This window comes from Colletotrichum fioriniae (genome assembly GCF_027942845.1).
Source record: "Colletotrichum fioriniae strain IMI 355084 chromosome Unknown scaffold_3, whole genome shotgun sequence".
NCBI classification, from domain to species: domain Eukaryota; kingdom Fungi; phylum Ascomycota; class Sordariomycetes; order Glomerellales; family Glomerellaceae; genus Colletotrichum; species Colletotrichum fioriniae.
The window spans coordinates 3607399-3631968 of NW_027076839.1; the positions used below are offsets into that span (position 1 = coordinate 3607399).

The 24570-nt window shown below is 53.6% G+C and overlaps 8 protein-coding genes across 8 annotated transcripts; 4 read left to right on the forward strand and 4 right to left on the reverse strand.

Moving 5' to 3' along the window:
- Nucleotides 1-759: 759 nt before the first annotated feature.
- On the forward strand, nucleotides 760-2738 carry cut15 (Importin subunit alpha-1; the record flags this gene model as incomplete). Its single annotated transcript, XM_053190483.2, has 3 exons — nucleotides 760-993; nucleotides 1265-1774; nucleotides 1827-2738. The coding sequence occupies 3 exons, from the start codon at nucleotides 760-762 to the stop codon at nucleotides 2736-2738; spliced, it is 1656 nt and encodes a 551-aa protein (XP_053051892.1).
- A 3998-nt stretch (nucleotides 2739-6736) lies between these two features.
- On the forward strand, nucleotides 6737-7372 carry NUT1 (mediator complex subunit; the record flags this gene model as incomplete). Its single annotated transcript, XM_065756955.1, has 2 exons — nucleotides 6737-6742; nucleotides 6782-7372. 2 exons carry the CDS (start codon nucleotides 6737-6739, stop codon nucleotides 7370-7372), a joined length of 597 nt encoding a protein of 198 aa, XP_065614722.1.
- A 160-nt stretch (nucleotides 7373-7532) lies between these two features.
- Nucleotides 7533-8561, reverse strand: N0V96_003861 (uncharacterized protein; the record flags this gene model as incomplete). The annotated part of the gene is made up of 2 exons (XM_053190480.2): nucleotides 7533-8327; nucleotides 8403-8561. The coding sequence occupies 2 exons, from the start codon at nucleotides 8559-8561 to the stop codon at nucleotides 7533-7535; spliced, it is 954 nt and encodes a 317-aa protein (XP_053051889.2).
- Nucleotides 8562-10026: 1465 nt separating this feature from the next.
- On the reverse strand, nucleotides 10027-10566 carry N0V96_003862 (uncharacterized protein; the record flags this gene model as incomplete). Its single annotated transcript, XM_065756956.1, has 2 exons — nucleotides 10027-10514; nucleotides 10560-10566. 2 exons carry the CDS (start codon nucleotides 10564-10566, stop codon nucleotides 10027-10029), a joined length of 495 nt encoding a protein of 164 aa, XP_065614723.1.
- Nucleotides 10567-10575: 9 nt separating this feature from the next.
- On the reverse strand, nucleotides 10576-11180 carry N0V96_003863 (uncharacterized protein; the record flags this gene model as incomplete). Its single annotated transcript, XM_065756957.1, has 2 exons — nucleotides 10576-11036; nucleotides 11177-11180. 2 exons carry the CDS (start codon nucleotides 11178-11180, stop codon nucleotides 10576-10578), a joined length of 465 nt encoding a protein of 154 aa, XP_065614724.1.
- A 1529-nt stretch (nucleotides 11181-12709) lies between these two features.
- N0V96_003864 (uncharacterized protein) lies at nucleotides 12710-14659 on the forward strand (the record flags this gene model as incomplete). The annotated part of the gene is made up of 3 exons (XM_053190477.2): nucleotides 12710-13187; nucleotides 13251-14505; nucleotides 14569-14659. 3 exons carry the CDS (start codon nucleotides 12710-12712, stop codon nucleotides 14657-14659), a joined length of 1824 nt encoding a protein of 607 aa, XP_053051886.2.
- A 4118-nt stretch (nucleotides 14660-18777) lies between these two features.
- Nucleotides 18778-21101, forward strand: AGC1 (mitochondrial aspartate-glutamate transporter agc1; the record flags this gene model as incomplete). Its single annotated transcript, XM_053190475.1, has 3 exons — nucleotides 18778-18966; nucleotides 19108-20298; nucleotides 20367-21101. 3 exons carry the CDS (start codon nucleotides 18778-18780, stop codon nucleotides 21099-21101), a joined length of 2115 nt encoding a protein of 704 aa, XP_053051884.1.
- Nucleotides 21102-21840: 739 nt separating this feature from the next.
- N0V96_003866 (uncharacterized protein) lies at nucleotides 21841-22757 on the reverse strand (the record flags this gene model as incomplete). Its single annotated transcript, XM_053190474.1, has 2 exons — nucleotides 21841-22553; nucleotides 22604-22757. The coding sequence occupies 2 exons, from the start codon at nucleotides 22755-22757 to the stop codon at nucleotides 21841-21843; spliced, it is 867 nt and encodes a 288-aa protein (XP_053051883.1).
- Between the last annotated feature and the right edge of the window lie 1813 nt (nucleotides 22758-24570).

The following is a 24570-nucleotide window of genomic DNA, read 5'->3' on the forward strand; positions in this document are numbered from 1 at the left end:
AAGTGGGGTGATAATCTCATACCACGATACTTGGCTCTCTATTGAATTAAGCCCTTTGCTACAAACTCAGATATTGAATGGATACGGTGCCAACTTTGTACCCGTGATAGTGGGCCACCAGGGACCTTAGGTAAGGTAGTACGGTAAGGTAGGTATCCGTACCTACCGACCCAAACCCCCCAGTGGATGTGAGGCTGCCTATCGTTCCGGGCACACTGGGGCACTTCCATTGAAAGGTAAGGTACCTGAGGTAGGTAGCCACTGCTGCTGAATCTCAGATGGCCCCTCCATCAAAAGCCAGTGCCCATCAGACAGTTCGCTTGCGGCCACCGGCACCTCCCAAAGAACGACGTAGTAGGTACCTCAGCCAACCCAACAGGCAGCGCAAAACGTAAGTCACCAGAACGTACGCATCCCCATTGGGTTATGGCAGGGCCCTGCACTTTCCATTTCTTCGACCCGCTCTCTCGCTTCACCCTCCCTGACTCCCAGTTTCCTTCATCTTCCCCCCCATCATCACAACTTTTCTCCCAGCGACCTGACAACTATATCAGGATTTTTCTCCCAACACGCGCAACTCCTACCCTCCTTTTCACTTTTGCGCGACACGATCCAGAAGATCCATCTCGGCAGAGACCCTTCTTCACTTGACGCCTTTCTCAGACATACCGCCGACCAAACATTGCCTTCCCCCCCTCCTCCTGACGGTCGGCAAGAAAACACTACTCAACAATCATATCAACCCACGCAACCGCAAAGATGGCTGATCGATACATCCCCGAACATCGCCGTACCAACTTCAAGGCGAAGAGCACCTTCAAGCCTGAGGAGCTTCGTCGTCGCAGAGAGGAGCAGCAGGTTGAGATTCGCAAGGCGAAGAGAGAGGAGAACTTGGCCAAGCGTCGTGGCATCGGCTCTGGCGAGAACAGACCCGGCGCTTCCCTCGGAGCTGCTCCTGACAGCGATGATGATACCGCTCCTACTGAATCTCAGGTCAGTTTTGCTTCATCTTTTTTGGCGACATTCCGGCCTTTGATTCTTCTTTGTTTGAACCCCGCCAATACTGTTGCACCCTTCGTCTTATTTCCTCCCCCTCCTGTTGCCAGGGCGCCTTGCCGTTGCCCCACTTCCCTTTTGGCGCGAGTCGGTCCCTCTCTGAGTCTCTGCAGCCTCAAGCTTGCGCGAAGAGCTCGAACCGAACTCTGCTTCATCACAAGCTATAGCTCCTCCATTTATTCAAAGCTACCATGCTAACCTTTCTTAGCTCAATGAGGATCTCCCCCAGATGGTTCAGGGCGTCTTCTCAGAGCAGATTGACCTCCAGATCCAAGCGACCACCAAGTTCCGAAAGCTGTTGTCCAAGGAGCGCAACCCTCCTATCGAAGAGGTCATCAAGACCGGCGTTGTCAGCCGCTTCGTAGAGTTCCTCCGATCGCCTCATACACTCGTTCAATTCGAGGCCGCTTGGGCGTTGACCAACATCGCTTCCGGTTCCGCCACGCAGACTCAGGTTGTCATCGAGGCTGGTGCAGTCCCCATCTTTGTCGAGCTCTTGGCTAGCCCTGAGCCCGATGTGCGTGAACAGGCCGTTTGGGCCCTGGGCAACATCGCCGGTGACAGCCCTCACTGCCGCGACTACGTCCTCAGCTGCGGTGCCCTGAAGCCTCTCTTGGCCCTTCTCGGAGACAGCCGCAAGCTTAGCATGCTCCGCAACGCTACCTGGACCCTCAGCAACTTCTGCAGAGGCAAGACCCCTCAGCCCGACTGGAACACTGTAAGTGACATCTTTTGTCTTCGCGCCTGTCCCATGCTGACCATGTCCATAGATTGCACCCGCTCTCCCTGTGCTTTCTAAGCTTGTCTACTCCCTTGACGACGAGGTTCTGATCGACGCCTGCTGGGCCATCTCATACTTGTCTGACGGATCCAACGACAAGATTCAGGCCGTCATCGAGGCTGGTATTCCCCGCCGCCTTGTCGAGCTCCTCATGCATGCCTCCACCTCTGTCCAGACGCCCGCTCTCCGCTCGGTGGGTAACATTGTCACCGGCGACGATGTTCAGACGCAGGTGATCATCAACTGTGGTTCTCTGCCTTGCCTCCTCTCGCTTCTCAGCTCCAACAAGGATGGCATCCGCAAGGAGGCTTGCTGGACCATCAGCAACATCACCGCTGGAAACTCCGCCCAGATCCAGTCGGTCATTGACGCAAACATCATCCCCCCTCTCATCCACCTCCTGTCGAATGGCGACCTGAAGACTCGCAAGGAGGCCTGCTGGGCAATTAGCAACGCAACCTCAGGAGGCCTGCAAAAGCCGGAGCAGATCCGTTACCTAGTCGCTCAGGGCTGCATCAAGCCTCTGTGCGATCTCTTGGCCTGTCCCGACAACAAGATCATCCAGGTTGCTCTTGACGGTTTGGAAAACATTCTCAAGGTCGGCGACCTGGACAAGCAGGCCGCAGGCGAGGGACCCGACTCTGTCAACCGCTATGCCTTGTTTATCGAGGAGTGCGGTGGCATGGAGAAGATTCACGATTGTCAGACCAACGCCAACGAGGAGATTTACATGAAGGCATACAACATCATCGAGAAGTACTTCTCTGATGAGGAGGAGAACGCGGACGAGGGCATGGCCCAGGGCACCGGTCCCAACGGTACCTTTGGATTCGGCACCAACGCCGCTCCCCAGCAGGGTGGCTTCAGCTTCGCCAATGGCGGCGATTCAATGGACATGTAAAGTACCAAATTGCCAGCGACCTTCGAAAATTCCGTTTGCTGGTTCAGTAACTTGCCAACATTGGATCAACATCCCATCAACCCCATATTCCCCATACCACAGCACCCATCGTCACCCATGCCCTTTTTGTCAGCGACGCATTATGCATCTTGCTAAGCTGACAGTTTTACAACACCCCCCACACATACACACAACACGTGCAATTGGCGTTCTCTAATATGGCTTGATGGAAACGATTGAAAGACATTCCCGGTGAGGAGAAGACAGGTCCTTTGGTGGCTTCAAAGCTCCAGCCTAGGAGAGGAAGAAAAAAGGCGGTGGACACGGGCCAAAGAACGAATGACGAGGCTCAGTTGGCACGGGTGACAGGTCTGCCGCCTCGCCGCTTCAGAGCTGTAGGTCGGGATCTGGCTCGTCATGAAAGCCAAACTTGGCCACTCAGGCGGACTTGCGCACCGTGGGAGAGACTGGCCACATTGGCGCAACATCTCGCCGCAGAGATCGCACCTGTAAGGAGACGAGCTGATTGATGCTAGTGCATCTCAACTCGGGAGACAGAGGCCTAAGGGCCACGTGAAATGCTCCCAGAACCAAGTGGTAACTGGCTCACAACGTTCATAGTCAACTTTCCGCAATAGCGGGCAGTAGCCGAATCAACGTCAAATTCATGAACAGCGAAAGCGTACCATGCCCACTGATCCTTTGGGCGTATTGTGACTGTCCACATATCTTCGTATGCATGCCAGAGAGTTGCCATTCCAGCGACGAAATGGTAAGATCGTTCCAATAATGAGACTTTTGACTATGGGATCCATGTTGAATCACGATGTTCAGAAAGATGCAGGGAATGCATTAGTGGCACCTAGGGTATCCGTTTCTGGCGACCTACGGAAGTTAGGTACCTCAGCGTCCTCAGGTGCCTAAGTACCTTGTGTGCTACCCTCGCAGGAGCGGATACACTCCGCAGTGGATAAGATAATGGAAGTTGCGTTAGCGAACGGCAGCGCGACCAAACATCAAGAAACTAACAATACCCATCTTGTCCAAGCCCAGACAGAGTCGCACATGCGCCCCAACTTTCCCAGAACACATCACCACCGAAACTACTGATCCTTTCCTAGCTGTGCATCTCCCAAAGCAAGCGTAGAAGTATGCTCGTACAAACGGCCTCGGCGAGATCAAAGGGCCCGGCTTAATCCGCCTAGCGTCTTACTCTACGACAGCGACAACCTCGAAGTCGCCCGCAACTTTATTGCCAACATGGACGGTCGCGTAATACGAGGCGTCCAGCGCGCCGCACTTGAGCAATGGTCCGAATTCATAGCCAAGAGTCTGGCCCACCGCATAGATCCCGAGAAGTTCGAATCCTATGTTCCGTTTCTCCAAGCAAAGCATCCGTTACCGCCAGTTGCCGTCGCCGACCTCTTCTTGCGACCGCGACCTCACAATCACGAGAGCCTCGACCCCCGAGTCCCACGCTACCTTCAGGTGCTCTCCAGCCTGAACTATATCGATACGCCTTCGATTCTGAAAGCTTTGTACAAGTATTCGACCTCTCGTGGTCACTCCCGAGAAGCTCGACAGTTGCCCGATGCCGAAGACCAAACATCAAATTTCCCGCGATGGGAGAGCTCGTATGCGGCCGAGGAGGTCATGTTCTACAGGCTTACCAAGTCTGTGGCACAAGGAACCGCAATACAAAACACAGGGACGGGTCTTGAGATCGCCAACGTCATGGCTAAATGGATTGCGCTCTTCACCGATGCCGCCACAGCCTTCACGGTCGATGTCATGGGGCAGCTTCACAACAGCCAGGTGAGAGAAGAGATGGAATCGGCGCGTGCCGCATTCGTAGCTTTGCTTCTCGGGGTGTGCGAAAACCAGGTTGTACTCAAAGCTTTGAGTAAACCTGAAGCCCAAGGTATGTGCTTAGGTACTGCTACAAAGACTTCGCGTTTAGCTAATCTTGAATAAGAAATCAGAAAGGCGTTGTCCGAAAGCCTAGCCAACTTCGTCCCAACCATCATGCAAAGTGCTGGCCCTATCGCGACCCGTCTGGACATGTTTCGGACAAGTACGCTAGCAGGCTTTGAGCCAGTCGACGAGCAGAAGAACAAGTCTAATGCCGAGATTGAGGACTTGTTTGACTCTACTGTAGCATTGGAGAACTTCGTAGTGTCTGAGCTACCTATAGTCAACTCGAGAGCTGGTCTTTACATATACTTGAATGCTGCAGTAAGTTGACTGAAGCTACGCTCTGGAAGAGATGCTGACAGGAAGCGCAATAGCTAGTTGGCCGGCCATTGATCGATGATCTAGCCATCTTCAACTACTTGAACAATAGATACCAGGTGAGTGTTTTTTTTTTCTCTGTCTGTGCAGACACAATGCGCACACCATCTGACGTCTGCAGGGCGATGTACAATCAACAACTGTTGACCTCATCCTGGTCTCGTTCGACATACTTGCCAATGCCGCCTCCCGCAATGAGGGGCATCAAGCGGCACATCTCTTGCGCTCATTCCTCATGAACAAATTACCGATTTTGATTGAAAGTCTGAGCAAGCATATGTACGGCCCAGTGAATGCAGAATACTGTATCACAGAAGCTCTTAGCCGCGTCGACACGACCACCTTTCCCACTCTATCATCAATGTTCGACGAAACCAGAAGTAACAACCCCTTCACAGACTCAGTTCGGGAAGACTTTTGCTGGGCTTGCTGTCTTCATGGCCTATTGCGGGAAAGCAGTATTGAGACTCTTCTTGGAGAAACACCCTATTCATCACTTCCAGCAAGCGGAAGATACGTCAAAGAGAACCTCGTCGCAGAATGCCTTGCAGACCCGGAGAGAATGCAGGCTCTGATTGGTGAGCTTGACAGTAAAGAAGGAAACGCCGGCGCCGTGTGCCAAGCTTTGACAGAAGTCAGTCTTCCATACCTATCAACGCAGTCTAGTGCTGACCTTTAGCAGGTAATGGGGCAGCTTTGCAGGAATAAGGAGACAATGTCCCTGAAACTATTATGCAGTCAATTGGCGCAGAAGCCATTGTCTCTTGATGTCATGCTGATGTTTGAGAAACCTGCAACGATTCTTCACCCTTTGTGCGACCTTCTGGACAACTGGAAGTACGATGAAGACCAAGGAGAGTACCAACCCGTCTACGAGGAGTTTGGCTCAATTCTGCTTCTCGTAATGGCTTTCGCATATCGTTACGGTCTTTCGGCATCAGACCTGGGCATCATATCCTCTGACTCTTTTGTGGCAAGACTACTCGGCCACGGCCACCAAAGTCGGACCCTGGAAGAGTTATCAGACCAAGAAAAGGGCCATTTGGATGGATGGATCCACGGCCTCTTTGACTCGGAAGCGGGCGGACTAGGCGATGAGCTCATGTCGTCCTGCCCGCCTCAAGACTTCTACTTACTAGTATCGACTCTGTTCCATAACATCGTTCTAGCGTTCAGTACAGGACACTTGACGGAAGAGAGCCTCAGAGGAGGCATTGAATGTAGGAACTTGAGGGAGTCTGACCAAGATTTGCGCTGACACGTTTACAGATCTTGTCGATACGTTCCTTCTGCCATCTCTCGTTATTGCCATCACCTCTCTTGCCAACTCCTTGTGGGTTGAGCGTCCTGACTGCCAAAAGGCGATTGTCAGGGTACTCAACTCTGTTTTGGCACCAACATCTATATCCAATGAGGCTCAAGCCATGCTCTCTTCCGTGATGAACATAGTTGCTAAGCCGCTAGAGCATTCCCTCAGGGCATATCAGCGATCAGACCCAAAGAGCCAAGAGGTTGAACCGCTTTTGAAAGCAATCAAAGATAGTATCCCGCTTTCCAGGAGAACGGGTGCTGCCGACCACCAAGAACTGGATGCTTGGTCAATGGGAGGATTTTCTAACTCTATCCGACAGACGCTACAGCAATTGGTGCAGTGGAGCATCCATCCAACAATGGACAGGATGCCTCCCGCGTACACCCATCGACAGATGCTGGTGGCAATGAAACTTCTTGGTGCAAAACGCTTGCTGCAGCTCCTCTACGAAGACATCAGACAACAAACAGAAACAGGCAGCGGGAGCATCATTTACGATGTGGCAACAGCATTGGTCTGCGCGCCCGATGTAGTGAACACGCCGTCGAACCCGATCAACTTTATTGACACTTCGGGCAATGTACCGGCTCCAGTCCAGAGGAAGCTTACTCTACGAGAGGTTCTTAAGTCAGATGCCGAGGAGTGTAAAAAGCTGCAAAAGGTCGACATGAACCTGGCCGAGATTGTTGTGAGATTGTACCGCAAGGTAGAAACTCAGATGGCCGTGTCCCAGGCCGAGGTTATCCAAGCAGACACCATGCTGCAGACCGATCTTGGTCTGAGCCTAGACGCTGGCGCAGGTTCACTCGATGATGCCATGGCTGCTGCGGCTGCCAATGTTGCCCAAGGCGACGGAATGTCTGTGGACAACGTCAGTCTCGACCTGGGCCTAGGAGGTGTTGGCGGCGATCTTGGCCTCGGGGGCTCGTCGAACAACGGTGGAGGATCACTGGATCTCGGTGCCGATGACCTCTTCAGTGGCCTCGGTGCTGGCGACGATTTTCAATGGGACAACATGGACCTATCTTAGCACAGGAATGTGTGTTCTTGAAATAACAGACCTATAGTGGGATCTCGTTTGTTTACATGAACTACAAAGCATTCACGACGAGGCCTTGACCTCACAGGATAGAACGTCATATTATTGTATCAGATACCATCAAAAAGTATTCCCCCATTTGTCGGTCCGTTCACTTGGCCTCCGGCCAGCTACCGACCATGAACTGTGAGTTGCACATATTCGTAAGTTCCCAATCCTCGGCCCCCATTTCAGCCTTCATTGCTGCGTCGCCCCGGTCTCCGCACAAGCCTCCGATGAACATGGTGGCCATGAAATGATCATCCGTGGCATGCGCCTCGCGGTACATGGGATGCTTCATCAAGCTCGTCACCTTGCGCCTCAAGAGCGGCCCGCCGCACGGCTTCTTGCCGCGGATGGCCTTACCGTAGACGGCCTGGTCGGTGGGGACGTCCTCCTCGTACGCGGGACAAAAGGCATCAATGACCTCCTGGCGGAAGTCCAGCGCCCAGGGCTCCGGTGGCGTAGGCTGAGCAAAGTTGTCGCGGAACTTGAGCATGGGCGCCCAGTTGTTCCGGTAGAGGTTGTGGACGGAGCCGCCGGACCCGATGAAGAGCGTCTTGTGCTTGGCGGCTCTCAGGGGCCGCAGGGCAGCGCCGACGGCGACGTGGAAGTGCGGGTCATAGAAGTCGTTCATGGAGATGAGCGTCGTCGGCGGGCAGCCGGCGGGGAACATGCGGATGAGGACGAGGTAGGTGTCGTGGATCCAGTCAAAGGTCGGGTCTGTCTTGGAGGGGATGCCGGCGGCGGTGAGGTGTTGCTGGATCGTGGGGATGTAGTCGAGGTCTGGGTTCAGTTTGTAGGGGTGGTATTTCTGAGGGTTCACGTAGGCGACTGGTGACTTTGCGGGCGTCGGGTGGGCTGAAATGAGGACCTCGCCGGGGGCGTTTGTGGCCCAGTGGGCTCCCTAGTGGTCGTCGTGAGTTGAGTTGCTCTCATGATATAGTAGGGTGTGGTTTCAACAAGAATGGAGCTTACTTACCATCATGACGATGTGTTCAATGCCCTGGGCGAGGGCTTCATCGCCGCACTTCTTCCAGTACGTGGCCGAGTTGCTCTCCTCGCCGAGCATCATTGTTGATCCATGCGCGAAGAGGAATACGGGGTTCATTGGCCCCTCATCTTTGTTTCCGACCGCCATGATGTGATTGCTATCTGGATTCTCAACTCGTCCGTCTGAGCGGGTCGAAGTAAGGCAAGTGAGTAATGAGATATCTACGCAGCAGTGTATGGATCACAAAAGTAAGCAACGGACAAGAGCTGTCTTAGCACTCGGAAGCTGACGAGACTTAAGACACTGAGCTGGTTATCTTTCGCCTGTGTAAGTAATCGGCTGGTGGAGGATAGGTTTTGCCGCCCAAGTTCGTTTGGAAGTCAATTCAAACGGCCCCATTTACGGAAACTGGTCTGAGGGCGATAAAACGTTCCATTGTCGAAGACGCCTGCGTGGCCTGCCCAAGCTTGGAGTACCTCTAGGTCGTGTTGGCGCTGGAGTGTCAGAGAATCAGCGGGACCAAGACCTGGGGTAAAGCTGGGGCCGATGGGGCCGGGGGCGGGCACTTTGGAGTCACTCCACTTCCCGAGCCGATCCCGAGCCGGGGAAAGTTGCCGAATACTGTTTATTAGGCAAGTGGTACGTTCAAGGCTCTGACAGGCGTGACAAGGTTTAACCTCAGTCTGTTTTCCAAATATTGAATTCCTCAATGATACTTCTTTGTCTATCTAGTCGTATTTGTAGTGAATTACTAAGCGGTCTGAGTCCGGGAATGGGAAGATCTAGTAGCCTGGTATTGCCAGCAGCATAACCTGTCGACTGTATGTAATATGCCAAGAAGAATATTATGGAGAAGATTGCATGTAATCGAATAGAATGCATATAAACTTAAGGTATATGATATGATATGATACATATTGAGATGTACGACTATCCTCCAGCGTAGGACTACAGTTTAACCCCTGAGCTTCAGCGCATAATCAAATACCCGCCTTCCGCCAATCCATGTGCCGTATGCAAGACTCGGAAGCACAACGCTCATGATTAGACCGGCACCCAGCACGAAGCCTTGCTCGAAAAAACCTAGTCTGCTATTTCCCGGCTGGTTTGTCGGGCGCAGCGGTGCAATGGCTAAGGCATGCAGATTCTGGGCGGTGATGGCGCCGGAGCTGGTGAGGAGCTGCTCGAGTTTCGCAAGCGCGCCGGCGGGCTTCTCGACGAACTGCGGCCGGGCTACGGAGAACATTTCTCTACTGTAGCGGAATTCAAAAGCTGCTTCATGGGAGAGCGGTGCTGCCGGGCCGAGGAGGAGGTTTGAGGGGATCTGGTTGATGACGGAGACATGGGCGGGGAGAAATTGGGAGAGGTATTTTGCTGCATCAGGGCTGGCGAAGAGGTAGGCGGCTAAGAGAGGGTTTCTAGTCACATTAGCATCGAACCTTGATGTCGTTGATGAGGCTCAACTGACTCGAATTCGTGAGTGTAGATGGAGTCTACAAGACCAGAAGAGGTCGTGATAGGCAGAAAGCGCCCACTAATCTTGATGTTCAAGAGGGAGGCATTCCTGACTGAATCAGCATCTTCGTCAACTAGAGCGAGTGGGATCCCCAACTTACTTGTCTTGTATGTCAACCAGCTTAAAGTCCTTGGACCCAAAGCTCGAGGCAAGCCTCTTGTCCTCGGCCTCCTGCACTGCCTTCCTCGTTTCGTCGCTGGCGCTGTCACTCGCACGCTTTACTGTGGTCTCGCGAGCAAACGCGAGCGAGGCGTACTTGGAGCACGCCTCAAAAAAATTCTTCTCCACGAACTCATTGACGAGGACTAAATCCGGCGCATAAGGTGACTGGCCGCCGAAGCTGAAGCGCGCCGCCGTGATAGCCTTCGCAGCAGCCTCTACATCAGCTGTTCGGTCGACTATAGCCACGGCTCGAGCGCCATTGGCAGAAATGAGATGGTTTACGCGACTAGCGTTCGAAGTCGCTGTGTTGATTTGGTCTACTAGGATTGCCTGTGACAACAATGTTTCGTCTGTGATCTTCCTGGTGATGCAGAAGGCATTCTGATTGAGGGCGCGCGTGAGGACGTTGCGGAGGACGGAATCTAGCTGCGACAACGTATCTTCGAGCTGTAGGCCTTCCTGTTAACTTCTCATACGACTAAGTCAAGGTTGTGAATGATTAAAGCATACCTCAAGAACAACAACAGAGCCGGCGGCTAGGGCCGCAGCAAGTGGACTTAGAATAGAGAAGAGCCTGGTGTAAGTAGTCGGCCGAATGATCACCAGCCCCGCACCGGTCCTTCTGCTCGTGTTGTCCTTGCCATGAGCGACCAGATACTCGGCCTCGATCTCCCTCGAGAAGTTGAGAGACTCGTAAAAGTGTCGCACAGCTTCTAGCGCGAGGAAGTGCTCTGCCTCGATCTCTGTCTTTGATGCGCCGGTGTCCTTCTCCTGAGCGGCAGTCAGAGCCGCGGATTCTTTGCGCAGCTCGTTGTGGAGGCTGATGAGGTTGTCCTGGCGGAAGCGAATGACTTCGGCGCGCCCGTCGACGAGCGTGACGAGCAACTTCTCTACAGCAGGATTCATTGCGGCGATGTTCTGGAGGAGGTTGAGGAGATAGCAAGCTCTCGTTGATAGGTGAAGGATAGAGCGATTCGATTACAGTGGAAAGTTGAACGTACGGTGGTGGAATAACGACACGAAATGAGGCGCGACTGTGCTATCTACATGACTTGAGCTTGCTCTACACAAGCTCATATCGGACTCATGGACAGATCCGACGAACTCGGCAAGCTCAAACATCTGTCCGCGGACCGTAACCTTCGTTTGAGCTAGGCCCCGGCTTGTTGGAGGGGCGGAATGTGGAGGACAGGGGTGCTAGTCGTTTCTCGACCTTCTTTGCTTGCGGTTGAACTAGGATCTGGTAGGTGGCAGCCCCCAAACCGACGCTTACCACAGGTCTCATTGGTTCTCTCCGCACTTCCGACGCAGGCGTATTCTCAGGTTCAAGGTTGATCGGGTGGCGCGGGTCCGTGGGGACGGACGGGTCGACGGTCGGCATATTGAAGCGGTGCCCTGCCTTTTCGTCTCGAATTTCTGAGATAGGCATCTCCAATTCTCAAAGGGCATCTCTACCATTTCTTGTTCAAGTTGTCTAAGTTTCGATAGATTTCGCCTGTTCATCATCTCACCACACACATACGCGAAGACAGCAAGCAGTTCATCATGTCGGCAACTGTCACAGAGAACCCCGTCACGACGACAATTCAACGAGACTACCTCCATGACTACCAGATTCGCCTCACTGGAGGCGTCGAGGAAGCCTTCGCGAGAGGCAATGCGGACGCGCCATCGCCAGCAGCAGTGAACCCGCCCGGCTGGTACGACCAGCATCGCCAGGTCCCTCCGTACAGACCGGCGAACACGAATATGGATATAGCAGACAGGCCATGGGGGTCAAATGGCATCGAGTCGGCCTTTGTGTTTGTCATGTTGAATGGGTGTTGGCTTCAAGGGGTGAGTGGAACGCGCACTCGTCATTCATAGCGCATGCGAAATGGGTGAAGGTGAGCATGCTGACATGAGTCCATCAGGTAACCAACTGGCTCTGGAGGTCGACGGGTGGCAGAGTGAACAAGGATGTTTTTAGGTTCAAGGTCGGTGGTGAGTTTTGACGCGCTGGATGTGAGATTCTTAGGGAGTAGTGTAGCCTTAAAGGCATGATGGTGGCGGATGGCATCTATTCTGTATTCGTACAGTATTCTTCATGACAGCTATCTATCTTCTGTGTCTGCAAGCAATCATCAAACTCCAAATTTTTCCTTTCGGTTGACTTCACCGTGTGGTGGCCTGGGGCAGGGAATCTGGCATTTGCGACGAGTATCATCTCATTTACCTTACCGTAAGGGATCATAATACGAATAGTCCGTACCGAGACGAGGTAGAAACAATACCGTGCTAGCTCCGCCCGTTGGGGTCAGCCCCTCCCCCACCGTTCCGCCCGTGCGCAACAAACGCCATACACGGAGGCGGCGGCGGCGGCAGCGATGGGGAGTAGAGGTATAGTGCGTACCTCCCGAAGTAGGATGATGTGTGGAGGAGGGTCCAATCATTGAAGCATCTTGCATCATCCGCTCCATTCATCCCATCGTCGGTGAAAGAGTTCAACTATCCAGTCCCGCCCACCCCGTCGCAATAAAACCAAGGAACGCCCCTCCAAGACTTCAGATCTATTTCCACCGAATGCTCGTAACCACCCAACCTGAGACATTGAGGCAACCATTGAGCTTCAATCACCATGTCCGTCAAGACCCCTCCCATCAAAGACCTGCTCGAGGTCACCGAGGACCAGGAGAATGGCCTCACCTTTATGAAGAACGTCTCCATCCCACTCAAGGACTCGCCGCTCCCCATTCGCGCAAACGTCTACCTCCCGCTCACTTCGGACAAGGCCGCCCGCTACCCTGTCCTGGTGACCTATGGACCATATGGCAAAGATATCCCCTATGCCAAGTTCTATCCCAAGTCGTTCAGCGAGGTTGCGCCGGACCAGAGATCCAAATACTCGGCCTGGGAGACGCCCGATCCGGTCTTCTGGACGAGTCAAGGCTATGCTGTCGTTCGCGCCGACGAGAGAGGATTAGGCCAGAGCCCAGGACTGCTGGATACAATGAGCCGTGGCACAAGCGAGTGCTTCTTTGACGTTGTCGAGTGGGCCGCAGATCAGCCCTGGTCCAACGGCAAGGTCGGTCTGTTGGGCATCTCGTATTACGCTGGTGCGTTGTTACTACTCTTCTTGTACTCTTAGCCGAGGCCACTTACTCACCTAATATTTCCAGGTTCTCAATGGCGCGTTGCCGCTCGACGACCCAAGGGTCTCGCGGCTATCATACCCTGGGAGGGTATGTCCGACTACTACCGCGACCGCTGCCGTCACGGCGGCATCCACTCCAACAAGTTTATTGGCTTCTGGTGGAACCGCCAGGTACTGGTAAATCAATATGGCAGGAAGGATAGGTCTAAGCTGGATTTCCCTCCCGATGGTCCTGGGGCCAGAGGTCAAGAGGACACCATCGAGGGTGATCTACCAGAAGACGTCCTGGTAGCCAACCGCCAAGATCAGACAAAGGACAACGAGGCCAACCGTTTCCGCGATGACGACTACTACGCAAGCAAAGAATACAAGCTTGAAGACATTGAGGTCCCTGTTCTCAGCGTAGCCAACTGGGGTGGTATCCTTCTGCACCTGAGAGGAAACGTGCAGGGCTACCTCGGAGCAGGCTCCCAGCTCAAGTACTTGCGCTTCATCACTGGTCGTCACGATCTCCCCTTTTACTACCCCGAGGAAGTGGAGCTGCAAAAGAGTTTCCTCGATGCGTTCTTGAAGGGTGAAGACAGAGTCGGCTGGAGCACGCCTGGCAAGGTGCCTCCCGTGACGCTCACTCTACGAAAGGGCAACGTCGGGTTCAACGACGCTGAGAAGGAGAAGGCGTACCCCAAGAGAGAAGAGACAGCCTGGCCAATCCCACGCACAGAGTACACCAACTTCTATCTGACGCCTGACCTTGGTCTGACGACAAATGGCTCCGGCCAGGATTCTAAGACTGTCTCGTACAAGGCCCTAGGGTCCCTGGAGAATCCTCAAGTCGTTTCCTTCACGTCCGCTCCCTTCGACCAAGAGACGGAGATCACAGGCCACGTCACAGCCCATCTCAACGTCTCGGTAACGCCCGACAACTCGGGAAATGAAACCGATATCGACCTCTTCGTGACCCTGCGTCACATCGACCCATCGGGTCAGGAAGTCTTTTACACCGGAACAGCTGGCGACCCCGTGCCGCTCGTCAAGGGCTGGCTGAGAGTGAGCAACCGTAAGGTGCACGACGAGAGCCCTAAGCACAAGTCCTGGTTGCCGCATAGAGAGTACCTTTCCACAGACGTGCTGCCGGTCAAGGCTGGAGAGGTCTACGGCGTAGACGTCGAGGTCTGGCCGACAAATGTCGTTGTCGACAAGGGCGGTAAGATCGTCTTTGAGGTTAGCAGCGGCGACACCCAGGGCAGCGGAATCTTCCAGCACTGCTCAGAAGTTGACCGGTAAGTTCAAATTTGCTCAATTCTTTCCCCGATAACTATAAACTAACAACCCCCCCTCTTCAGGCCTGCATCCAAATTTGCTGGATTAAACAATATTCATTTTGGCCAAGGCCTCGAGAACTATGTCACTTTACCCGTGATTCCTCAGAAGTAGAGAAAATTGAAGCCAGCTGCAGAGTGCTAATGCCTGTGTGCCTTACTCTCTATCATCAGCTTTGCCGAGCTTGCGATTTGGGTTTGGGCTCCGAGTCGCTGATCCGAGCCTACTACGTACAGTACCTATGGTGGTCCGGGGTTAAAATCCGGGGCCGGTGGGGGTGGGGAAAGCGGGGGCGCCGAGGAAGATGGTGGTAAATACCTTAGCAAACAAACATTTGAGCTCAAAGAGCTTCATCGTGTACGTGTAAAAGGAATGCAGCCTGCTTTAATACAAGAAGAACCTCTCTATGACCCAAGCACAACTTGACAAGCTAATCATTGATCGCAATCTCTCTGCCAGCATGAGTTTCTCCGAGCATTTCTCTCTTGCCAACATTCCGTACGGAATCGCAAGTGACGCGAATCATGCAAAAGGCGTAGTCACGAGAGTAGGGGACTCGGTCGTCTTCATCTCTGACCTCAATCTCATAACTTCTGCAGATCTCAAGTCCGCTTTGTCTCAGGTCTGGCCACTTGTCCCTCTAGTCGACAGTGAATGCTAACAGCACCGAAGCCGACCCTTAATGCCCTGGCGACCGTAGGGAAGACCGAGCTCGGGATCCTCCGAAAGAACATCCAACAAACCCTATCTGACGAATCGACACTGTCTAAACATGGCGTACCGATCGACGAGGTTCAGCTACACCTACCTATCAAAGTAGACGGCTTCACCGATTTCTCGTGCTCCAAAGAACATCTCTTGAATGCGTCAGAGGCAGTCGTGGGCAAGGCCTCCATGCCACCCGCAGCGCCATACCTCCCCATCGGCTACAGTGGCCGGCCTTCATCGATTGTACTTTCGGGGACAAAGATCACGCGCCCGTATGGGCAATATCGTGACGGGAACAGTATTGGTTTCGGTCCCTCCAGGGCACTCGATTACGAGCTCGAGGTGGCTTGTATTATTGGGAAGCCGACGCAGCTCGGAGACCGCGTAGCTGTAACGGATGCCGACGAACATATGTTTGGTCTCGTTCTGCTGAACGATTGGAGTGGTGAGTCCCAACTTCCCTTGATAAGTGTTCATGTGATGCTAATGGGAGTAAGCTCGCGATATCCAAGGATTTGAGATGAGTCCGCTGGGACCAATGAACGGCAAGTCATTCGGGACGTCGATTAGTCCGTGGGGTAAGTCAGACGCGACTTCATCTGTCTCGAGATTCAAAGGGTGCTTGCTAACTTCGTAAAAGTGATCACACTGGAAGCACTCGAACCGTTTGCAACACAACCGCCTCCGAAGGATATACCCGCGCAGCTATACTTACTGGACAACAAGGAGAAATCGAGTTACAACCTCGCCTTAACGGCCGAAGTATTAACCGCTGACGGGGCTACGACGGTGTGCAAGGCGCAGCTCAGCTGGATGTACTGGACGTTCCGCGACCTCGTGGCCCAGCAAACGATCAATGGGTGTAATCTCAACACTGGCGATATTCTGGCGACGGGAACGGTGTCGGGAGCAGGCGATGACGAGCACGGATGTCTGCTAGAGATGACCAAGGGCGGTAATGTGGGTTGGAAAACGTCCACTGGCCAAGATAGGACGTATTTGCAGGACGGAGACGGTGTGCGCATCAGCGGGCAAGCTGGGGATGGCGTGGGGTTTGGTGACTGCGTGGGGTTCATCGGGGCCGCTCGGCCGTTTGGAACAGCACAAGTTCATTTGTGAGGCGAGAATGGTTTATTGGCAAGAACGAGGAGCCTCGGAACTTGAACGAGTAAGGCAGGGCCCTGTCTGGAGTACGGATAGGGCGAAGGGAGCTGGGATCCTTCGGAACTCCAGGCTTGATTCACTATTGTGCAGCAGGCAGCCTCGACTCGAGGTCTCTTCCATGGATGACTGCCGTCGGCTTACAGTCTCAAAGTGGAGAGCCTAGACATCTATCTACCTTACAAATTGCTCCGTTGGTGCGCGTGTATCGAAGTGAAACTGCGGCAGTATATTTGAGCGGCTCGGAGAACGGGAAGTTAACGAGCTGAACTGCTCCGAGCCTTCGGCACTGGGCATCCGTGGAACCTCCCTGTAAATGGTCTTTTTCTGAGCCTAGGTCATACCGACCGCATTGTCCATACATAACCTCCAGATCTTACCCAAGGCTAAGGGGATTTCCCCCAAGCCCCCCACGTTTTGTTGGAGTTTTTGGGGATGGGGGGATTGGAGGCGCATAGACCTACCGCGGTCCGCGTTCTACCAATAGTCGGAGAATTGCCATGCATCGAAAGGAGCGCGGCAGGAGAAAAACAAAATAAACGATAGTGCCTAAATGGATTGAAGAGGTAAGTCTTACCCCAAAGGTCCACCTTTCAACAGCCACTTCAATGGCTGTGTGTCTAATAAACGCACGTCCCGTCGCGGTTGATTTCAAGATTCAGCAACTTCTTGGACTTCTGTCTGGCTGTCGGCAAGTTCGGAGCGGGTCCGGGATCCACTTGTCCGAGGTTTATGCGCACGAATCGATGGCAATCGGAGGAACGGGCTCGTTGGCTCTCGTATCCTGGTCCCCGTCACTTGTGTCAAATGTCCCGGTCGCGTCCGATTTCATGTGGGAGTGAAAGACAGATTGAAATCTTTTGAAGCGATCAGATGGTCCAATCGTGGTCATTTGCGCAAATCGTACTTTGCCGCAGCTGTCGCTACGTACTACTAGGTACCTCGCGTAAGGGATATGTAGACCAGCTTCAAACGTGCTTGATTGCTTTAGTGAAGGTTGATGAGAACATGAAGACGATACAGTCATAATTGGCTCGGGCACCTATTATCGCTGATCTAGAATACAGACCAGCAGAATAAAAGGAGGTAGGGAAAAGGAAAAGAAAATATTGGACAAGGTTCGAGACTACAGCTCTGCAGAGAGTGCAGACTCGGGACGGTGGTAGCTACGACAGGCATGGCCGAGGCGGTCAGAACCCCGAGAGCGAGCGCAAGCACGCGGACGGTGCAGCGCAAATGGTGCACATGTGCGTCCCAGCTGGTCCTGTGTCTGCCTGCATGTGCATGTGGCAGTTGTATTTTCGATGGCGCTCTCCTAGGTTCATCAGCCAAGGTTCCTACCTTACTTTACTGTGTACGAATAGGTAGGTACCTCTTCCCGGGATACAATCGGCGATAAACCCTGCTTGTGTCTTATCGGAGTTCTTATCGGACCAATCTGCAGGGGTTTTCAAAGGGGTCAACAATGATCCGGCGCGTGTTCCTGACTCCCGCGTGCAAGGAAGGAAAAAAAAATTACGCCAGATGGCTGGCGATTCCGAAAAACGGGCACCATGGAACCTTGGAATTGACTCAGGTTCTCCCGCTGTTTCTGGCCCTGTCTCTGATACCTCTGTCTCTTGCTGTATGTCTCTGACCTGATGCGATCCATCTGACTTCGTCATAAGAACCCATGGTGCATCTACTCAGGTTGTCCAAGGTATCCGTATCCGTACATAGGGACCTAAGTCCAGTCCATGTTGCCCAGCCTGAGTGAGACCTACAAGCCATTCCAAGGTTCTCTGCATTCTATCTTTTGCCGCGTGCGACACCCAGAAAAGAAGAAGAAAAAGCACCTACCTTGCTGTCACTAGTTCCCGGCTACAGCAAGAAAGCCTTTTCCTGCTTCGTGTGTGTGTGACGAACTTCCCCAGATTAGACCCCCTTCTGCCGGCCTGACCTTTCACCCTTTGCTCCTTCCCCCTTCTTCTGCTCCTTGTCTGCTCTGCCCACTCCCATCTGTCCCCCTTGTAATATTCAGGGCATAATACCGTAAGACCAACAAGGACCAATACTGGAGAGGGAAGCACAAGTGCCAACGGCTCCTTCCCCATCTCCAGCTAGGCCCACGTCGGCTAAAGGCCAATCTCATTGTGTCCGCACCTGCCACCAGACTCCGTCGCGCAAGCGGCAAGAGCATCAAGGTCCACTCAATCCACAACCCACTCGAGGGCCACAGTCACCTCACCTCACCGAGCGCTCCTTCTCCTCTTCTCCTACACAGGGCCTAGGAAGTGACAGCTCTCGAACCATTTCTCCTGTGCGCCTGCACTCTAATAAACCTTCCCTCGTCCACACAAGCTCAATTGCAGAAGCCGCCCAAGATGAGCAAAGCAGCTGCCGTCAAGGAGGCTGTCAAGGAGAGCCTCCTTGGCGCCGAGGAGCCCGTCCAGCTGTCTGCGCAGACAAAGGCGAGATTCGTTGCCAATGCTGTCAAGGACGAGGTGTCAGGAGAGCTCTACATGGGCCCCGACGAGTTCACCAAGGCTGTTGCGCCCGAGGATGAAGACTTCGTAAGTCCGATTTTTCACTCTAACCTCACCTTGAGTGCTCTTCCGACTTGTCACTACTGCTGCGGGAGCACAACCCAGCTCCGATATCCCTCCGATGAATCACGCGATCCATTTTACTGACTCTACAATCCAACGTCGCAGCACAAAATCAAGCGGGAGCAGTACGGCATTCTCTTTGGCATCGCCGACCGCAAGGGTTCCGGCAAGATCACCCTCTCCGAGTGGGCCGCCTTCGAGAACCTCCTAATCAAGCCCGACGCCGAGTACGAGATCGCCTTCCGCCTCTTCGACGTCGACAGAACCGGCAATGTCAAGTACGAGGACTTCCGAAAGCTCTATGAGCTCAACAAGGGTCCCGACAGCATTCCCTTTGACTGGGAGTGCGAATGGGCCAAGTTGTACATTGGTAGCAAGAAGAAGCGCCATCACATGGACTACCCTCAATTCTCCCAGATGCTGCGTGGTCTGCAGGGCGAGCGCATCCGTCAAGCTTTCCAGCTGTTCGACAAGGATGGTGATGGATTCATTGACCCTGAGGACTTTGAGCGCATCATTCGCGAGACTTCCAAGCACAAGCTCTCTGACCACCTTCTCGAGAACCTGTCGACTCTTTGTAACATCTCGCTCGGAAGCAAGGTTTCCTACGCCAACGTTCGCGCCTTCCAGAACATGATTAAGGAGATTGATCTGGTTGAGCTCATTGTGCGCCGTGCTTGCGCCAAGAGTTCCGACGGCAAGATCACAAGGACGGAATTCCTCAACCAGGCTGCCAAGATCACTCGCTTCTCCCTCTTCACCCCCATGGAAGCCGACATTCTCTTCCACTTTGCCAGCCTTGACGAGCCCTCTGGTCGCCTTGGCCTCGGCGACTTTGCCAAGGTCCTCGATCCGTCATGGAGAAACGCTGCCTACGAGGCCGATGATGCTGCTTCGCAAGTTCTTGCCAAGGGAGCTGGAGCTTCCAAGGCTGTTCTCTCGTCGATTCTCGAATCCGCATACAACTTTGGTCTGGGTAGTTTGGCTGGTGCCTTCGGAGCGTTCATGGTCTACCCCATTGACCTTGTCAAGACCCGTCTCCAGAACCAAAGAAGCGCCAGACCGGGAGAAAGATTGTATAAGAACTCGATCGATTGCTTCCAGAAGGTGTGGAGAAATGAGGGACCCCGAGGCCTCTACTCGGGTGTTGTGCCCCAGCTTATTGGTGTTGCGCCAGAGAAGGCCATTAAGCTGACGGTGAACGACCTTGTGCGTACGTACTTCACCAACAAGGAGGGCAAGATCTGGACTGGCCATGAAATCCTTGCTGGTGGTACTGCTGGTGCATGCCAAGTCGTAAGTACACTTTATCCTTCACTGCAGTCTAGAAAGCAAGCGACAGAAGCTAACATCGTTTTTCACAGGTCTTCACGAACCCCCTCGAGATTGTCAAGATTCGTCTCCAGGTCCAGGGTGAGGTTGCCAAGACTGTAGAGGGTGCTCCCAAGAGGTCAGCCATGTGGATTGTGCGCAACTTGGGTCTCGTTGGTCTCTACAAGGGTGCCTCCGCGTGCTTGTTGCGTGATGTTCCCTTCTCGGCCATCTACTTCCCTACCTACAGCCACTTGAAGAAGGATCTCTTTGGCGAGTCTCCTACTAAGAAGCTAGGTGTCGTCCAGCTGCTTACTGCTGGTGCCATTGCCGGTATGCCTGCTGCCTACCTCACCACCCCCTGCGATGTCATCAAGACTCGTCTTCAGGTCGAGGCTCGCAAGGGTGAGGCCACCTACACTGGTCTCCGTCATGCCGCCAAGACTATCTGGAAGGAGGAGGGCTTCCGTGCTTTCTTCAAGGGCGGTCCTGCCAGAATCTTCCGTTCTTCCCCGCAATTCGGTTTCACTCTCGCCGCCTACGAGGTTCTGCAGAACGTCATCCCCTATCCCGGCAAGCCTGAGAGCTCCAAGGTTCACACCGGTGTTGGCGATGCCATCTCTACCCTGAAGGAGAAGCTCGACACTAGCCCCTTTGCCCGCAGCCGCAACGCCCTCAAGATCATCTTGGATATTGACGAGGACTTTGGAAAGGTCAAGGTCCCTAGCCAGGAGAGTTGGAAGAAGCTTCCTGCCTTTATGCAGACAAATGGAAATACCTCTTCATGAACGCTTGGATCGGATTGGAATAGCCAGAGAGAGCCTCAGTGCTTGTCTGGATGAGAAAGAAAGAGCCCAGAGTCACAAATGGGAAGAAATCGCATATACGGCTGGGGAACACAAAAGTTCTAGAAGAATGAATCAAAGACAGCGATGACGACACCATTTTTCTCAAAGCGAGTCGTTCAAGAAGAAGCTGCGTGAAGGGGAGGCTTCTCTTTGATTACGGCAGAGAGATGGAGGTTGAGAGATTTGCATATCCCCTCGACGGCGTTCAAGGGCAGGCATACAAAGGGATTCGATGCAATTCCTCAATTTTACACCTTTTTTTCAGTTTTGTTCACTTTGTGTTTTGTAGAAGCCTTTTTTCTCCTCCTTTTAAAGAAGTCCCCCCCTTGGTGTTGCTGTAACGGTTGGTATCGTTGCGTCTCGACTTGAGAGGGTCGCATGTCATGGGTGCAATGTGTAAGGTAAGGTACAGACCGTAGTGGTAGAATTCTTAGAATGCTAGAGTTTCATCTTAGACTACCTAGAAAGTCTATATACGGCTTTTGTCCACACTGAGATCTTTTGAGAAGTGGTCACAATGCCAACTTGACATGCTTGGGTGTCTGAGCAAAGCTGGCAAAGCTAGCAAAGTGTTAAACTAGAAGATCTACGAGGCTTCCTTTTTCCTACTGGTATACTGGATAAATATTCAAGTGTATTCCAAGCCATATGTGTACATATGCGACGAGTCTACTCTACTCTAGTCTAGTCTTTGATGCTCCTCATCGTCCGCACGGAGAAGCGAATCTCTCTCGTCGGCCTTGCCGTCAGAGCCGCGGTACAGGACGTAGTGCTGGGTCATGAAGACCAAGTCGTACACCATGGAAACATTGCCCAGCGCGAACTTGACAGGGTTACCGGTGATGCCGGACCAGTCACGCTGGAGGTACGAGTCGATTGCCTGCTGCGCAACAGAGAGGAGGCCGCCAGAGAAGTCGAGCAGGATCTGCCAGATGGACCAGCCCTTCGTAGACTTGTTGCGGTAGTTCGTAATGACCTGCGGGGTGTACTTGATGAGGGTGATGACGAGCTTGACGTAGGACACGGCATAGACGACGTCGAGGGCGCACCAGCTCGTGATAGGATCGCCGTCGCCCGGGGCGGACGCGACGATGAGGCCGACGACGGCGACGCCCACGATGCAGCCCGAGGCGATGCCCGAGATGAAGCGGCTCGGGTTCGTGCCAGGCGCGGGGGTGAAGCCCCAGAGTTTGGGGACGTACTGCGAGGTGGTTATGCAGGAGAGGAGGAGGGCGTGGGCGGCGAAAGTGATGTCGTTGAAGGCGACTGTCGGGGTGAGGCCGTGGTTGCGCGCGGCGTACTGGGCGCGAACGACGGGGGAGTAGTAGAATGCGGCGTTGGAGACAAAGTAGGCGAGGAAGCCTGCGGGAGTCGGGAGTGTCAGCGCTGTACCTGTAGATTGTTTCTCTTGTGTTCCACGTGGTGTTCTGGATTCTTCTTACCTAGGCAATTGATCAGGGGAAAATCAACTGTTGTACCGGCCGTGGTTTTCCTGTGGAAGTTGAGGAGAGGTTGCGGGTAGAAAGAGCCGGACCAGCAGAGAAAGTAAATCCAGCCAAAGACGGCGGATAGGAAAGGGAGAAATTCGAACGCCATTTTCGACTGTAGAATCTCTTGAAACCGAGGTTGAGCAGAGTTTATTGAAGTTAACGGGATGCCCAAATCCTGCTGGATGAGCTTTCGTGCGTTCCCTTCTCGCCGGCACCTTTCGTCGAGATATGCAGTCAGCAAAACCTCCAGTCGTTGGGTTCGTGTGCTGGAGGTGAGAGTTTTGACGTGCTGCGGCTGGAGGGGAAGGCCGCAAGAAAGTTGCAAATGAGCTGTTCGCCCGGTGCGCAGGATTGCGACATGAGACCGACCGTATGTGGGTTAGCGTCGTCGCTGCGCTATTTCGGCGCAGGTACCGACAGGCCAGCGGTCCCGAGGTCAGCGGCCCCACCAGCACCGTAAAAAGGGCCCAGCGGAAATCACTTCTGGGCGGCGGGGTGCGGCCCAAGTGACCAGGAGGCCGGTAACGAGGTTGCTGTGATAGGCGGAGCCCAGGGGCCACATTCATTCCAATCATCGTCCCTGTGATCCACTACAGCTGGACGTCAGGGGACCTGTGGAGGAGCAGGTGCGAGCGCGGAGTGGAGTCTAGTGTTGTCACCGCGGGGTGTGATGTCGCCATTGACGAGAGCCCGACCGCCACAGTGATGAGCTCCCGGGGATGTTTGCTGCGTGCTACACGTATTATAGCTGGGAAAACTTGAATCATAGAGCTTTGTATGAGCCGGTAAATCCATGGAGGTGGTATGGGAAGGACTCAATTTCGTCCGACTGAAGCTTCCTGTATTCAAAGGGGCCTCTTAGGTAGTTGCACAATGCCCCTCGGACTGTACAGTACTGCCAAGAGCTCTGAACTCCTGGTGATGGGAACTGAGATGCCATAAACCGCCAAAGTATGCAATGAAACTCACGGGATTTGACTTTAGGATGGCATCGTCCCGACAAGTCCAATGTCTTTGCCGCCTTCGAGTTCACCGCCGCAGCGCATCACACCCTCGAGCCAGCCCACGTAGTCCTCAAACCCCGTGGTGCTCCCATAGACCCTGACAGTCTTGACTGCCCGGACCCCCTCAAAGACCCGCAGCGCACCATGGTCTGCACTCTGGAAGGCGGCCTGCCACACTTCGACGACGAGCTCATCCGCGCCGCTGAAAGCCGCCGTCGCGGCCGCGGCATCAAACGCCAGGTCGCAGTCCAGCCGCAGCCGGATGTGGAAGCGGCGGATGCGCGGGAGCACGGAGCGTTCCCGGATGGGCGGGTACCATGGCCGCAGGCGCGGAAAGGAGGCAAGGAGTGTGGCGTGTGCGAGGAATATGTTGTTGCCGTAGAGAATGGGCGTCCCCTCTGTATGGATTTGCCGGTTTGTGGAGAGGATTGCGGGATAGAGCCATGCTTGCGGCGAGGATGGGCTGACTTTATCCAGGGGAGGGTGGATAAGAAGGAGAAGGGCATAGATGTCGAGACGAATCTCGCAAGGTAAGTCTAGAAAGAAGCATCTTGGCGAGGCCATTTGTGATTGTCTAAATACGGGTTGACGAGAAATTGCTCCTCTGATCTATGCTAGCGAGTAGATGAGGTGGTCACATAAGGAAATGTAAGATAGTCCAAATTAGTTGTGCAGGGTGAAGAGTGGTGGTGGCTTTATCAGTTTCAAGATAAGATCCCTAGCGGTTTATTCCCGCAGCTACCTACCTTACCTATGGAAGCTACCTAAGTAAGTAGGGTGACGTCTCTACCTATTGGCGAGTTCGTCAGGGAAGATAAGAGACGGCCGTTTCGTGAAGTATTGATCTTCCATTTGTGGGCACTTGGCATTCGATTGCTGTCTTCATGATCTGGCCCAGCAAATAGGGTCAACTTT